Source organism: Dermacentor andersoni, chromosome 6, assembly GCF_023375885.2.
Source record: "Dermacentor andersoni chromosome 6, qqDerAnde1_hic_scaffold, whole genome shotgun sequence".
NCBI lineage: Eukaryota > Metazoa > Arthropoda > Arachnida > Ixodida > Ixodidae > Dermacentor > Dermacentor andersoni.
Window position 1 is genome coordinate 52,776,912 of NC_092819.1, and position 16,442 is coordinate 52,793,353.

Below are 16,442 nucleotides of genomic sequence, written 5' to 3' on the forward strand. Positions count from 1 at the left end.
ACCCGGGGCCGCTTCGTGACGTCACTAGCTCAGCCCTCACGGTGAGCTATCGCGAGTAGAGCGTCCCCACTGACGACTGGCTCGGAACGAGGAGACAGCGTGGCTTAAGGATTGCAGAACGTAGGTGAAATGCGCCCGCGCAATGGCACGTCGAATTCCCCAAATCCCACAATTTATACCAGTCTTTCACATACAGTTGTCCGATTTTTCGGACTCCCTAGGTGCAGCAAGAGCACCTGAAAAATCGGGTACTCCGAAAAAAATGAAAGCATGCTTTTTACGGCTCCCAGAGGCCCAAATTGCCGTGGGCATGTCTGAAACAGCTCTGAAGGCCTGCCAGTACACATATTAGGCATATCGGTGCTCATACCGTGACAGGAGATGGCAGGTGCATGCGTGTAGAATTAAAGAATACATACTAGCTCTATCTTTTTTACGTACACTGGCTACACAAGTAGTCTAGCGAGTTTACGTGTAGGTAGTGTAGGAAGTTGCCATTTTTTTAAACTGGTGTAGAAAAAGTGTAACTGCGCCCAGTTATACGAAGCTATTTTTTATAGCAGTAGTTTAGCATGAACACTACACTTTCTACACCGCAATTTCGATGAGTGTCGGTAGCAGACGACAAATAAACAAGCTTGCATTGCAAATGCGTAGCACCACTTCGTTTGTGATTTTCGCTGCTGATATGGCGACAATAGCGAAGGTTTGCTGCACGGACGGGCAGCGAAGTGCTGGCCCGACCATGTGTCACAGACAGTCACAGAGCAAGGTGAGGCAATCCTCCAAGAAGACAATTATCGTACTTGCGGATGGTGCAGGTTGTTTCAGACTGCACGCTGTATTATATGCATAGTGAAGTTGTCTTGGTGTGCTGCGCATTTGCAACATATTTAGTTGCAGTTTGTCTAGATTTGTTGCTGCAAGGAAGCTTGTACATTTGCTTTTAGTTTCAGGCAAGGGCGTATATGTGCCAGTAAGTGCAAAGTCAGGCAAAGTGCAAAGGCAGGCGCTTCTGCTTATGCAGAAGACTACGTGCAGTCTGCTCTGATTGGCTACAACCCAGTCAGCCAAGTGAAGCACACGACGTCATAGCCTCTGCGTGGCACTACACTCGCCTGCACGAAATGTAGATGACTGTGTGATAGATGACTGGTGTGGATGATTGTATGACGCCGATGCAGGGACGATGTAATGAGGAAAAAAGAATTATATCAATGGAATGACAAAGGCATATAACGACTAAGGCTTCATGAAAACGAGATATCGATTCTGAAATTATTACCACGATCTACCTACAACAATGTGACAGCGATGACATGAGCACAATGAGTTAACGACGATGGTGTGACAATGACAGTCTGATGACACCCAGATGAAAAAGCATGAAAGACTATGATTGCATGACCAAAACGGCATGGTGATGACGGTATGAGAAGTGATGCATGATAGCGTCTTCGTGGCAATGGCATAATCATGATGGAATGACATCGATGGATCGACAAAGGTGGTATGACGATGACAGCAAGACAATGGGATGAAGATCAACAGCGAGAAGATGATAGCATGGCAACAATCCTATGATGACCACTGTGCGATGTCGCAGTGATGATGGCAAGAGAACGGCATGAGTATAAAGGGATGACGACGAGTGTGTGATGACAATAGCGAGATGATGACTGTGTCACGAAACCTGTATAACGATGATGGCTTGTCGACAGGACGAGCAGGGCAGGGCAGGCTCAAAATGGCTAAAATGGGCAAACAATGTTATCTGCACTAAAAAATAGCCCTACTCTGTCCGGTAATAGTGGCCCCTTTTCATTCTTGGTATGCTTCACCGCAATACATTGTGTATGCTTGACCGCGTAACATCGCTGTATTGCAGTGAAGCCGACTTTTGGGGGCAGGCATTTGCAATGCTTGACGCTTGCCATACTTTCCGTGCTTTGAAGCCGTCCGCAGGTATGGCAAAGGTGGAATTGGTTCCATTGTTGATAGTGGCGAATTCTTTCATTGAAAAACGCGAAACTGAACAGCAGGAGGCTTAGCTGCGAATGTTCAAGTGGTTTGACCTCGAGTTGCCGCGGTGGCTATGACTGCCAGGAGGTTGTCATGCGAGAGCGTCGGTTTGACGCTCCGAGATAATAAAAATGGCAGGTGTAGTGGCTTTGATTAATGCCATTTCAGACCAGCAGTCACAGCAAAAAATCCGGTGAGTTGGGCAGCAAAGGGTTTCAATGTCGAAAATTTAGAACATCCTTGTACATTGGCTCTATGAGATTTGTGGAGCTGCCTCAAAGGTGTTCGAATTTCGGGCACGTCTGAAAAATCAGGCATCTAAAAAATTGGTTGTTGGCTGTATTTAGTACACTTCTGCTTAGGCTAACAAATTTGCTATGTCCATACACATTCATTTAAAGAGAGTTGAGTGCGGTGCTATGCTTATAACACTGTTGTGGATTTCCTTTGCGAACAGGTGGAAAATTCACGAGTCATGCATGCTGGCCCTTGGGAGCTGTCGCGATTCGTTTGTGCCCGGAAGCCAAGGCCAGGGACTCTTTGACGTGAGGGGCTTCCTTGAGTCAGTGGCACTGCCAGACCTAAGCACAACAGGTAAGGAGTGGCTTTGTGGTGCACACTGCTTGGACTTCTTGTTTGAACACTTCCCGGTGCTACTTTAAGCTTTGTACGATGTAGCACCTGTACTCAGCTTCACCAGTTTCGTGCTGCAAAGCCAAGGCAATGCAACCTGCAAGTGCAGATTCTTACGCAGCGAGATGTTGTGCCACAGTTTAGAAACCACTGGACGACTAAATGGCCTTGACTAGTGGTCTTGTTGGTAGTTGTTTACTCAGAAGCTTCTCTGCAAGTTGCAGGGCGGTTTATTGCGCAGTTTTGCTTCATTCTGTGATGAAATACTGAAAATGGGGTTTTCCACTTGTTTGAGTAGAAACATGCAGAGAACGAAAAATTAATGCAATGCTGCCATACAGACATTATATGCATATAAAAAGTACAAACAATGAATTGATTTGGCATTGGCTAGACATATTCATATGAAAAGAAGAGTGGTGGGTGTAACATTAAGGGATAAGAAGAGAGCAGATTGGGTGATGGAACAAACACGAGTTAATGACATCTTAGTTGAAATCAAGAAAAAGAAATGGGCGTGGGCATGTAATGAGGAGGGATGATAATCGATGGTCACTAAGGGTTACAGACTGGATTCCAAGAGAACGGAAGCGTAGCAGGGGGCGGCAGAAAGTTAGGTGGACGGATGAGATTAAGAAGTTTGCAGGGACAACATGGCCACAATTAGCGCATGACCGGCGTAGTTGAAGTATGGGAGAGGCCTTCGCCCTGCAGTGGGCGTAGCCAGGCTGATGATCATGATGGTGATGATATTCATATGTGTAGTCAGCACAGCCATAACACTGCGGAGGAGACCCTCCTGGGTAGTGCTCTGTCCTATGCAAAAATGGCGACCGCAGACATGCTTGTGTGGTATCATTCCAAGCTGCTCTTTTACGTGAAAGGAACAAATTAGGTATCATTGAACATGCTTGGCACAGTGTGGAAGGAGTGCAGTAAACGTGCATGAATTCTCATTAAGAAGATGGCTGCACTTACGTATGTCAGCAAGCACACCATGTACAAGTTGATGTTACAACAGAGATCAAGAGAGGGCGCCACCATCCTGTGCAACACGCTGGCTGAATGCTCCGCCTGAGCCCTCCACTTGCGGCATCTCTGCAAGGAACCTTCCTTCTCCTCTGCATCTTGAAATATCTTGAAGATGCATTCCTTTTTGGTACCAGAGTGGATATGAAACATATTTTTTACCCCTGCTGTCACAATGGCTGGTCTTACTGCGCAGTTGCCGTCTTAGCAGATCTTGCCGCTGCTAGCAGATGACAGGGTGCAAAAGGGTTCCTTTAAGAGTTGTTCGCCCCCCTGATTGGTTGAAGAAGCCTGTAGCTTCCAAAGTGGTGCATGGAACTACTGAAACGGAGTATAGTGTTATTTTGTGCTGTGACAAAGACTGCTTGCTGACATCGCAACATTTCGACTGCTTGTTTGATCAGTCAGAGCAATTGACAGTGATGCAATGTCAAAACAGTGTGGTTTTGGGTATTCCTGAAGTTAACTAATCTCTCTGCCCCTCCTTTGCTACGTTCATGGTCTTGGCAAATATGGGGGTTTCAGCGAAGTCGTTTAACTTTCTCATCTGAAAAACTACTGCTGACCTTTGTGGAGTGCATAAAAATTTGCTTTAAGGCTTGTTGTTTTCTTGCGGATTCCTTTTTAATTTTTTAAAATATAATTCATGTCTAGAGATATCTTACGATGTGTATTGCATGTGTTTTTCAGATTCCCCATTTTTGATTGGTCGCTGCCTGTGGATGGCAAGCAGATTTGTCGCTTTCTTGACACCAGAAATGACACAAAGGTTCGGAAAACTTCCTAACCTCCCTATCTGTTGTGTACTGTGCGACTAAGGTCTATTTAGTTTGGACTTCGTGCTTCTCCTATTTTTTTTTTTTTTACTGTCTTGACATTTCAGTAATAAATTGCAACTTGCCTTTTCTTTTCATCTCATTGGCAGGTTCCTCCAAACAACCGTTGATTGCTTACAACAGACGCAGTCAGCCACATTGCGAGTTTCTGCCGTTCGAGCGATGTGGGGGTAAGCAATTTTACAGTATTGAATGTACAGTGCTCACGGAATAAAACGCGTCAATTTAGGGCTAAGTAATGCGCATACTTTCGTTTCAACCGGCCGCAGTTTGTGTCACATCGACGTAATTGTGGCGCGTACACTTACATCGGAGTCCTCTTCACCCTTGGTGACCAAATTCCTAGCGACATGACATGGTGCTCTCGCGTACTTTGCACATATGTAGGGTTCTACTAAATGTTCCGTGTCCTATTTCATTCCGTGAGCACTGTACATATGGGATCAATAGAATGATTGCATGTAGCAGTGAATTGTGGACTTGAGCATAATTGCTTCAGTAGAGCTGTGATTGTGTGTTGATTAATTTTTGCTGTATTCTGGCTGTACCGTTGCCAATGCTGCTGCCTCCACGCTGGAGTCAGCAGATTTGGAATCATTATTGCTCGCTTCTGATTTCTAAAAATGGATTCAGAGCTTGGTACCGTAATAACAACACAGAAGCACACGGCCTGAGAATACCAAAAAGGCTCTGTCTCTTGAAGTGCTAGTTCATGTTACTTCTTGTTACTTGATCCCGGATATGCTATAACTAGGATATATTGAATTGTCTATATCGAATAGTTGTAAAATCTCCTTGAAAATCTTATGCAAAAGTATTGTGCTGTACTGAGCATACATTCAACTCCCATTTACTGCCTCATTCAATATATCGAGTGCTGTGCTGTGCTGTGCCTCTGAAAGTGTGCTAGTATTAATCTCTAAAAAACATGCTGGGATTGTCCGAGACAAAAATTTAAAGCATTTTGTGCAGTCCTCCAACCTCTCCTCTTTGCCTTTCTTAAATATAAAAGATAAGCGAAGGACTTCAGGAGGCTGACCTTGGGGCCTTGGTTCTGTTTCCCTTGTCTAGTTTCTGCCAGCATCTCAATAACCACAACCAGTCGAGCCAGCTCGCGCCGTTTCTGGCGCCCTTCACAGAGGGACTCATATCCCTGTCGACGCAGTTCTCTTCTGATGTTCTGGCCTTGGCCATCGAGGCTCTGTCCATCGTCATTACAGTGAGTATCCCCTTTCTCTTTGTTTTGAGCTGCATCAACCTGACTATTAAAGAGACTCGTAGAGGAATATATTATCACGTGGTGGTGACGACAGACAAGTGAACAAGGAACGCATAACCAAACTTTAACTGTCATAGCAATATACAGTGGAATCTCGTTGATGCAATTTTCACAGCAACCGGAAAATAAAACATATAATCTGAAAATCGTTTTATCCAAAGCAAGCTCCAAAAAACATGAATATAGGTGTACATTCTGCGACAGACTCGATAGCAAAGGTTCGTGTGGCACCACTCGACGCCACACGAACCGCAGCCAACACTTTTATTCATCAATGTTGAAATAGCTCGTCAATTTGCAATGGACTTTCTTCTTTTCATTGTCTGTAAAGAAGCTCTTCAAGGCTAAAAAAAAAAAAAAACGGCATATCCTCGCTCAAAGGAGCAGTGTTTCACCGCCGGCAGCGTGCCATGTGTGTTTTTTTCCCTCCAGTATGGCCGGTGCCTTAACACATTGTTCATGTGTCATTGAAATGTTATTTAAAACACTGGAATATAAAGCAATCAGTTATAGAAATACCGGTAAATGCCCATTTCCGCAGTCATATTATCAAATTAAGAATGAAAACGCTATCACAACAACCGTATGAAAATACATTGCTCTTACGGGATGTTGGCTGGGAAAAGAAAAGAAAACATGTTATTCCTGAAAACGTATTACAGTGCAGTCTACTTATAACGATATGAAGAAGGAACGAAAAATCCGATCGTTATAACCGATCACTGCTATATCTGGACTGCCGTAAAAAAAAAGCTGCCGAGCGTACCGTTGTAGCTACGAAACCAAATTTTCCGTCTGCGATAAATGATTGACATTGTCGAAAGTAGGCTGTGAAAAATAAAACGTTTATTTGTACCTCTAAACAGCATGTCAAGTGTTAGGCGCACTGAAATAGTTCGAAATCCTCACTTGCTTTCATGGAAGTTTCAGGTTCACAACTGCGGTGTGCATCGTATCCAACTGCTGCGTGAACACTGGTGGCTATAATTCAGCGTTCATGAAATCAATGAGCGGCTCGATCGATGACAGTGCACTTTGGGCAAATTTCAGGATTATTCTTCGTGGAAAACACTGTCAAAAGGCAGAATTTCGATCGTTATATCCAATATGCGATGTATAACATATCGTTATAGACATTTTTTCTCATAGCCCTAATGCATAAGTTGATACTCTTAAGTCGGCACATCATTATACGTATGTGTATCGTTCTAAGTAGACTGCACTGGATGCAGAATAGTACCAACATGATTGCACTGTTTCCCGGCCAACACCCATACAGCAATGTGTTACGAGATTTCTCTGCCTTTCCTTTTAGTTGAGCACTCTGTATTACGGATGATTTTTAAAAAGTCGGCACCGCCTGTGTCACCAAGAGCATTATGGGGACCTTGAGGGTCAGTTTCGGTTTTGGAGGCCATGCTATAGCCATACGCTGCGTGGCTAGATACTGTGGCGTCCGCTGGGTGCCATTACGAAGCCTCTTGCCAAGCTCGCCATTGAAACGCTCGGAAATCTATGTGCTCTGATTGGTCTCTGTGGGTGGGTATGGCGACACGAGCCAGCCCAAGCTCACCCTTCGACACACACTAAATGTCTTGCGCTTTCTGTGTATGCTGATCCTATGCACAGGATGTGTAGGATCAGCAGCTGATGCTTTATTTCATGGAATCTTCAGCTACCCTTGCCGACGCAACCTTCATTCTGTAAGAAATGTCTGAGAAGTTATCTGCCCACGAAACATGCGATAGGCTTGCAAACATTTTCAGTCGGCTGCTGCATTGTATGCTCTTGTGTGCTTTTAAAGATAAAAAAACATTCGCAGGAACCACGTAGCTGTGGCCAGTATACACCAAGGTGTAGTTTTCAGCAGACGACTTGGACGTAAGCATCAGCAGCATGCAATGTTTACATGCAATCCGTCAGTGGCTCCCGGCAACTTGTCAAACATGTTGAAAGACACATTCAGAGAGATCCAGTCGAAGTAACACTGTCGGTATTCTAATTGGCATGAGGCATATTCTAGTGCATAACACACATGGCTAAGATGCCCATGGGAAACTGTTTATGCCCCGAATTGGTTTAAAAGGGATTGCTGCTGGAAGGTCTCTGTAGTAGTAGTGCACCACGTAACACTTCATGTTCTGATGACGTGTCACTGTCTTATCAGCAGTGAGTTGTGGCTGTGTGTTTCATTTGTTTAGCAAAAGCAGGTCATGACTTGTGAGCTTTGCTGCATAGCATACCCCATAGGCAAAAAGTGGGTGCCGTAGCATTGTGCCAGCATGTCATTTTGTGGCCACTTGTGCTGCGCCATAGAGTTTCTAAAAATACCCTAGAGGGAAATGTGGCGCTAGTGTCTACGGGGGTTCTCATGAGCGGTGCCTCAACCTACATGGGAATGATGGGAAGTACAGGCTTCGGATTGACTTCGGTCTTTAGACTAGTGGCGTTTGCTTCTGGCGCGGTAAACAAAGCTATACTCAAATATTATCGCGTAAAATCTAATTCTATTTCTGCAGTATGTTATATAATGTACAACACGCTGCATAAACTTTGTATGACTTTGAGATGAAAGCATGGTTTACTGTGGTTTGTCACTAGGACACACCAGGGTATGCATACTTGTGCGATTCTGTTCCCAATTTAACGCCAAAGAATGATTATTTATTCATTTTTTCAACAGCAAAACAACCGTGCAAGTACTTATATAAAGATACACATCAAGTATTTCTGGAAATAAAAATGTTGTATTGTGAGAAAGCGTTGCGCACTTCAGAGGAATGCTACAAGTGACGTCTGCTACGACGCCTGCTCGCTGCAAACGCGAGACTTTTCTCGCAGACGACAGGCACTTGCGAACTCTCTCGCTCTTTCGAAAGGTTGCGTCGGCTGTCACGATTGCTGAACGTCTTCGAGTACTTTTAAGCACATCTGCTGCAGTGCTAGCTAGGACGCTAGTGGCCTTCTACGAGTATGCTGCATCATATTTTATATTGGCGTACCGCTTCCGAAGCGTTACAGCGTGGCTTTGCGGGTCCCCTTTGTGCGACACTAGACTACAGCTAGGAAGCAGCTATCTTTCCTACCACAAGTAAGTTTGTGTTCTCAAAGTCCTAAAACACGCATTTGAATGAGCACATAAGCGAGCACATTATGAAGCCCTCAATAAAATTTGATTGTCAAGCCACTAGAAGTACAACTGTATATGTCTTGTATCAGTAGTGCCTTCTTTGTCCTATTCTCAAGTTTCATAAAGCACGTAACGCTACAGTGCCAACCTAACACACTTAACAAACAAAGGTCCAAACGCTCAAAACATGTTCTTTCAACGTTTACGATGCCGCCGCTTTCTCGTCACGGCTTCGACGCCACACCGCAACACAAGCATCGTCCCAGTCGCTGGCCCAGCGCGCTATCGCCACTCCGAGCAACATAACAAAGGCAGAGAGCTTTGCGTTGCACTGTCCAACTGCAGGTTATAGCAATTGCGCTTGGAGCGAAACCAAAACTGCCAAAAAAAATACTTGTACACTAGTTCGCCAGTCAATAGAATGCCAATCCAAAGCCTGTACTTCCCATCATTCCCATGATGGTTGAACGATCGCAGCGCCAGATTTGCCTCTAGGTATACTAATGTGAAACTCTATGTGCTGCGCTTATCTTTGTTGTGCTATGTAACCTGTTGTGCTATGCAGGGATAACACGGAAAATGTGGGAGATGGAAATTCAAGACGTTGAGCAAAGCGAGAACAAGGTAGAAGCAGGAGCCAACGTTTTGCCAAGTGGACTTGTCTTCTTCAAGGGGACAAGTGGACTTGCCTTGAAAAAGACAAATCTGCTTGTCGAAACGTTGACTCCTGCTTTCACCTTTTTCTCGTTTTGCTCATCCTGTTGTGCTATGGTTAGTTAAGACAGTACAAGAAAGGGTTCACTCCAGTTATATGTAGCGCATCCTACATGGATGGCTGCAAGTGAAGTAGATAACGGGGCGTCTTCCCTCAAGATTCCCATAATGCTTTACCGGCAGCCGCTTGAGGGCGCATGCTTTCTATATTGATCCTGTCATGCATGTAACTCTGACAAATAGTGATGAATAATGGTAAAAAAAAATGAAAGTATCGCTGGAGCCATAGTTTTGTCTGAAGACAAGTTTCTTTGTTAAAACGTTGGCTGCAGCGACAATCCCCTTTTTCAGCGAATTCTCATAATTTCGAGCCTCTGTCTACCCCTGAACATCTATTTAGATTTCTAACAGAGAATGTGGTCCTCGAAAATCCACACACAGGGCCTTGAAAGTCCTTGAAAACCCTTGAATTTTTGTCATATACACCAGCATGAACCCTGATCCATTCAATCAGTTCCATTGGCCATGTCAACCGTACATGTGAACGTACTTTGGAATCCATGAGGTCGGACTGGCGTACCAATGCTCCAGTTTTGGTGTTACATTCAAGGAAGGAAACATTGGCCTCTATGTTCTGCTGTAATAGTCAACATTTTCACACCAAAATATTTATACTAGCGCTTACAAAGAAAACTTTGCTGGTCTAAACTGATTTACGTTGCTCTTTAGTGTCCCTTTAGAGTTGGCCTAATATCTTAAGTTTCTCTAACGGCATGAACATTTGTTTGTGTGCATCTTTTGTTTTGCAAGCACAGATGTTCTGACGACTGTGGCACATTTCTTCTTACAGGTTGACCCACAGTTCACGCATACTATCGAGAACAGGGTGTCGCCTCTCGCCATCGCTGTGTTCTTGAAGTACAACAGTGGTAAGTCCATGATACTTTTCCACGCATTTAGGTGATGTCTCAAAGTACCCGATTTTGTATGTATGCAGAAGCACTGTTAAATTTTGTGGATGGTCTCTGTGGGAAGCAGCCAGCGAAATTGCTGATAATGTTGTTTCAGAAAGGAGGCTGTCTCTTTGAACGTGATTGGCATGGTGGAGTCTTTGTTCATACATACTCTCTTGGATGTCTAAGCCGGGTGCTGCACATGCTGCAGAAAGCATTCAGTTTTCCTCAAAACGTGTGCTTGCCTTTCTTTTTCTGCTGCTGTCGGAAATAATGATAGAAAATAATTGTCATCTTTCTAGCGACACGTTGACACATATTTCAATGAGCAGTTTTCCGGCTTCTAGTAAGCAATGCAAAAGACAGCTGCTGGCTCATAAACGGCAGGGCCCACAGCTGGCAAAGTGGTGGGAGATGCCGTGTGGGACCACCTGCTGCACTAATACCAGTGGTTATGTCATTCAGGCTGCTGGACGTGGGGTTATGGGTTCACTTCCTGGCCATAGCAGCTGCGTTTTGGTAGAGTCAGGTTTAGGTGAACGCTTAAACCCAGTGGCTGTGGCATTCTGCTGGTTAGCACAAGGTTGTGGGCTTGATTCCCAGCCATGATAGCTGCATTCTGATGGGTGCGGTGGTTAAAATAAATCCAGGGCCATCCACTATGGCACCTCTCATGGCCTGAGTGACATTTTGGAACATTAAACCGAATCAATCAATCAATCAATCAGTGAACCAATCAACTGTTCTCCATGGCCTGCTGGGCAGCCTTGAGATAAAGTCTCACAAATTAATTGCTTATCTCCGAGCGAACGCACCAAGTTCCGTGGTGCACATGACATTTAAAACAAGCTTATACAGTGTGTCACTGGTGAAGCATCACTGATGACAGCGGAGTGTTGCAGCTCCCAGCAGTCCAGAAGCATAGAGAATATTTAAGGGTATTAAAAGCGTCGAGGGTATCTAAGGACCTCTTCTTGGTTTCCATAACCTTTGGTGCAAAGTACTGTAGAAAATTTGGATCTATGCATGTCTTAATGCACACGGAATTGTGTAGAGGCAATAGCTTTTTCACCTCCAATCCTGCTAGCTCCTATGCAAAGCCTACCCTCTCCTGGGCAGTTGTGTGTGGGGAAATAAAGTTGCAGTGCTTCAGCATGCCATTATAGTCGTACCTCGTTTCAACAAGGTTGTATCCGATGGGAAAACATTTTCATTATATTCATTATTTGTTATAAGCATGTGCACTGATATCAGCAGAGAAAATGAAATCTCTATGCTAGATGCCTCTAACGGAGCTAGAGAAGGGTCTCCTGCTGATTGTTTTATGGACAGTTGGTGGTTTTCAGTATTGGTACGTGACACAGGAACAATAAATTGCATACATGTGCTTGTCACCGTTGCTAATATGCGAGCATGGGATCGGCTTGATCGCACCAGATTGGCACGTTGGCTTACTGGCTGCGATCTAACCGAGCCAAGCTGCTGGCCAAAAGTGCATGCACTTGCAGAATGCGCTGTTTCAAGTTGCTCTTGCTAAGTAGACTCACACACACTACTGATTCTTCAGACATGAAAGAGGGTGCCCGCTTGCCCCTAGCTGCATTTAGTTGGCATCCGTTGTTGAACCTCTAAGAAAGAAGCTAAGTTGGCCTTGAAATGCTGGGTTTATCAAGCCCCACTTCTTTTGTTGGAGTCATTGTTAACTTCATAAGAGCTCCGGCTTGACTTGCCAATCGTTTAGCCATTTGCACCAGGCACATGCGCATCTTGTCAGCATCATTATGGCACTGCTGTAATGTAAGTGCCTGGATAAAATTAAATCGCTTATTTCATGAACTCCTTGTTATCGTGCTTCTCTTCTCAGACCCCATCCTGGTGTCGATATGCCAGGACATCTTCAAGGAGCTCTGCCACAACCCTCTCTGCTGCGGAGCGTTGCAGCAGCGATTGCTCCCCACGATAATCTCGATTCTCCAAGCGCCCCTGGACAAGATACCATCTGGTCTGCAGGCGGTGAGTCACTGGGTGGGCAGTGGGAGGCATAGGTCAGCACAATACGGGGATGGTCTCGTATACTCGCTTGCCAATATTTTCACAAGTTATGTTCAATAAAACCTTCTTAATTCGGATTTCGTGGGACCGAAAGAAATGTCCTAAATAACTGAATGTCAGATTATCGAAGGTTTTACAGGGTGTCTACCAACCGGGAAAACCGGGAAAACCGGGAATTCTCAGGGATTTTGAGTAGTCTGGAAAAAGTCAGGGAAAACTCAGGGAATTTGGGCCTCTATCAGGGAAAATTAGCGGCAATTTTATTGAAAGGGTCGAAAGTCGCGGTAATGCTGGCTCGAGTAGCAGACAGGAATCATAATGAATCGTCTTTGACGCCCCTTCGTCGGCAGGAGGAGTTGCCAGTGTACAGTCAACGAGCGACTTTCCGGATTCCCGATAATTTGGACGGCTTCGCGGCACCGCCACGTACCCCATAGAGTCAACGTATCAGAACGTGTGAAATTTCCGACGCAAGAACTCTTTGCCGTCCGATTTTCCGGACGTTTTGCCGTGACCGCAGGTCCGAAACGGCAATAATCAAAGGCACCACCACTGCCGTTTTGATTACTTCGCCACCTCGAACCGGCTCTCTCGCACGCAGATCCGCTGGCACCCGTTGCCACCACTGCGGCAACGCTAGGCCTAGCTGCTTCGACGTTCGCTGTGAAGCTTCTTGCCGTTGGGTGCCGAGTTTTTTATTGAAAGAATTAGCTGCTGTCAGCAGTGGCACGGACTCCACCTTAGTGGTCCTCGCGATTGGCTTAGAAACTTAGAAAACACGGTGCGCTGCTTAATGCCGGTTCTTGAAAGTCTGCTTCGCCTCTGTACTGAAATGTTACTTGGTAAAGCTTACGGAAAAGTATTGCAGTGAAGCATAACAAGCGTGGGAAGGGGCTATTGCCACGGAACACAGTATGTATTCCTTAATTATACACCCGGGCACCCGGTATTTCCTGTCAGAGTACGAGCACCGGTATGCCTAATATGTGTACCGACATGCCTTCAGAGCATTTTCGAACGTGCCTGTGGCGGTTTGAGCTCCTAAGGGCAGTAAATGACACCCATTTATTTTTTTCCAACTGGCCGACGTTTTCGCGGCCTCTAGGGAGTTCGAAAAATCGGTCGTGGACTGTGCAATTGATCAAGATGCTTCAAATGGTCCTTGGGGCGAACGAGTGCCGGAAGGCGGACAAGAACAGAAGTGACCTACGCATTGAGGAATAAACGAGAAAAGAAGCTTGCTGCCGCCGTATTGAAGGAGCTTGTACTTAAAACATAAAGTTTTGGCTTATGCCGAGATGCAGGTGTCCCTCATCCAAACCAAAATAAACTCTTTAAAGCAGTGAAACACAACACTCGGGCGTCGTGCGCGGGCTGAGAGTATGTTAGGAATGTTGAGGTTGACTTACGAGCTGTTGAGAGAGAATCTCAATTGTGACAGAGTTCGGGCCTCATCCCACTGAGGTTGCTATCAGTTGATAGAAATAGCTCATATTAGAAAATATTTGCTTCTATATGCATCTCCTTTTTATTCGTATTTGATAATGTCCGACCACATTTGCAATTTTTTTCGAAGACACTTTATTTGCTGTGCATTTTACTAACCCCTGCCTTCTATTCTGCTTTTGAATAACATAAACACTGCTCTTTAGTATTCAAATTGGATTAAGTCGCTTTTTTATTTTTTTTCATGTGCTTACTAGATAGTAACAGCATCGGGCGGTATGGTTTCAGTCCGTCTTGACATAAAACAGTTCTGCATCACTCAGGGAAATTTGCAATGGCACTCAGGGAAAACCTGGAAAACTCAGGGAATTTGGAAATGTCAACTTGGTAGACACCCTGTTTTAAGAAAACAATAAGCAAATGCATACTACATCACACTTTTATTTACTGAATGAATCAGCAAGTCCTGTTTCTATTTTGCACAAAAACAGTGTGGAAGCTGCAATTCTGATCTCGTGACTGATTAGCGTTCGCAGCAGAAAAGGCCTCGCGACTTCCTTTGCAGCGCAGCTGGGGCGGCGCCTTAATCTGAGACGCTTTTCACACCGCGCACACATCCTGATTATTTTTTCGCCAGTGTCGCCAGGTCACTACCCATCGCGATATGGATGATGCTCTTCACCCTCGACAGCTTCTCACTGAGTAAAAACAAAACTACTGTTTGCTGTAACCATTGCGAATGAAACCGCCGCCGCTGTAGACGCATCATGCACAGTGACCTTGCGATTCTGAAGGCGTGCGGCCTACGCGTGCACCGAGTCAAAGTGAAACTACTGTTTGCCGCAACCGCCATGAACGAAACCGCGGCCGCTATTGTCGCGGTCATGTGTGGCAACTACGCAGTCGTGAAGGCATACAGCCAATGCGGTGCTGAGTGCGGCAGTAAACGCAAGAAGAAAGGCTTTAAAGGCACAAGTAGGCACGATGCGTTCTAATGTTGATGTCGCTCGCATACGATTTCCACTGATAACTATTCCAATGTGAACTCCGCCACTTTGTTTTAGTGGATGCTAACACTGTTGTTGCTCTTTTGCGCTGCGCAGTTGCAGTGCTCTGCGCTCGCCGAGCTCAGAAAGTTGTCTGATTTAACTGATGTGCAGCCAAACACTTCCGAATTAATGAGAGTTTCATTAATTAAATAATGCATAGGCCTGCCGGGACCAGAGGACGAGCCCAAATTTTTTGATTTTCCGAATTAACTAGGTTTTACTGTACTCACTCACACCCACTCATACCCACCGACAATCACTCGTGTTCATAGTCGCTTTCATTCACACTTACCGGTACACACTCATGCTCATATACTCTCGTCTACTCACTTGCATACATGCAGTCGCCGACTGATTTTCTGGACCTTGCAAGGACCGAAAAATAGTCTAAAAAATCGAACAGTCCGAAAAATTCGTTGAGCCAAAAAAATAAAATTTATTAGGCTTAGAACTGCTTAAAATCTCTAATAACGCCCTGCCTCATACTACGCTTGGAGGCTATCAGATTTGCTTGGATTTGCGCAAGAGCGGTGTCATCTCTGTATGCAGTCTGACAAGAGTGTCACCACGTTGGCGATCTGCAATCTCTGTTGCTGGATATCACCATGGCGTTTGAAGAAACTAGTCACGCTTCTTTGCACCACTTGGATCTCTTACAGTGTAGCTCTCGCGAAGGTACACGAGGTGGTGCCAATCACAGAAATGCGAAGCTGCACAGACACGCACAAAGATAAGACATCGTCTCCGAGACACCTGCTTTGGGAACATACCACATACAAATAGCAGCCAATACTTTAAACATAAATAAATTAATAAAGATGGATCCCGCATTAAGTGATTATGATGATAGTGCTGACTGAAAAAAAAAAAAATTAAATATTCCATCCCCTAGAGCGTTTTGTCAGCCAAAAAAGAGCGACCATGGCCTCCGAGACTAGAGAATGTCGCACACTCTCTAGTGAAATTGTGCGTGTCCCAATTTTGGAGGCTATAGAGCGGGCCACTGGAGGCCAAGCGTGGCCAAGCCAGCGGAAAATCGGACCCTTAAGATCAGGTAACGTAGATCAGAACAAGCAATTCAGTATAGAAAATTGTACTTCGGGTCCTAAATTTGTCCGAAAAATTTGTCCCGTAAATGCATTAGCTTTAGGGAAACCCTGACGGTGTATTTATGAAGTTTGGAATATCTATCATATCCGAATTTTCGGAGTCCAAAAAATATCTCGGTGACTACTCTCATCTATTCACACCTTTCATCACTAACACTCGATCTTAAGCCTCTGAAATAAGCGTGGAGCG

At 45.0% G+C, this 16,442-nt stretch overlaps 1 protein-coding gene across 1 annotated transcript in view; it reads left to right on the plus strand.

Moving 5' to 3' along the window:
- Positions 1-16,442, plus strand: part of Ipo9 (Importin 9) — a 61,144-nt gene that overhangs the window by 13,390 nt on the left and 31,312 nt on the right. Inside the window, exons 12-17 of the mRNA XM_050171730.3 lie at positions 2,480-2,616; positions 4,375-4,453; positions 4,610-4,690; positions 5,592-5,739; positions 10,494-10,572; positions 12,461-12,609. Coding sequence (XP_050027687.2) covers positions 2,480-2,616; positions 4,375-4,453; positions 4,610-4,690; positions 5,592-5,739; positions 10,494-10,572; positions 12,461-12,609 — 673 coding nt within the window. The remainder of the gene's footprint in view (positions 1-2,479; positions 2,617-4,374; positions 4,454-4,609; positions 4,691-5,591; positions 5,740-10,493; positions 10,573-12,460; positions 12,610-16,442) is intronic.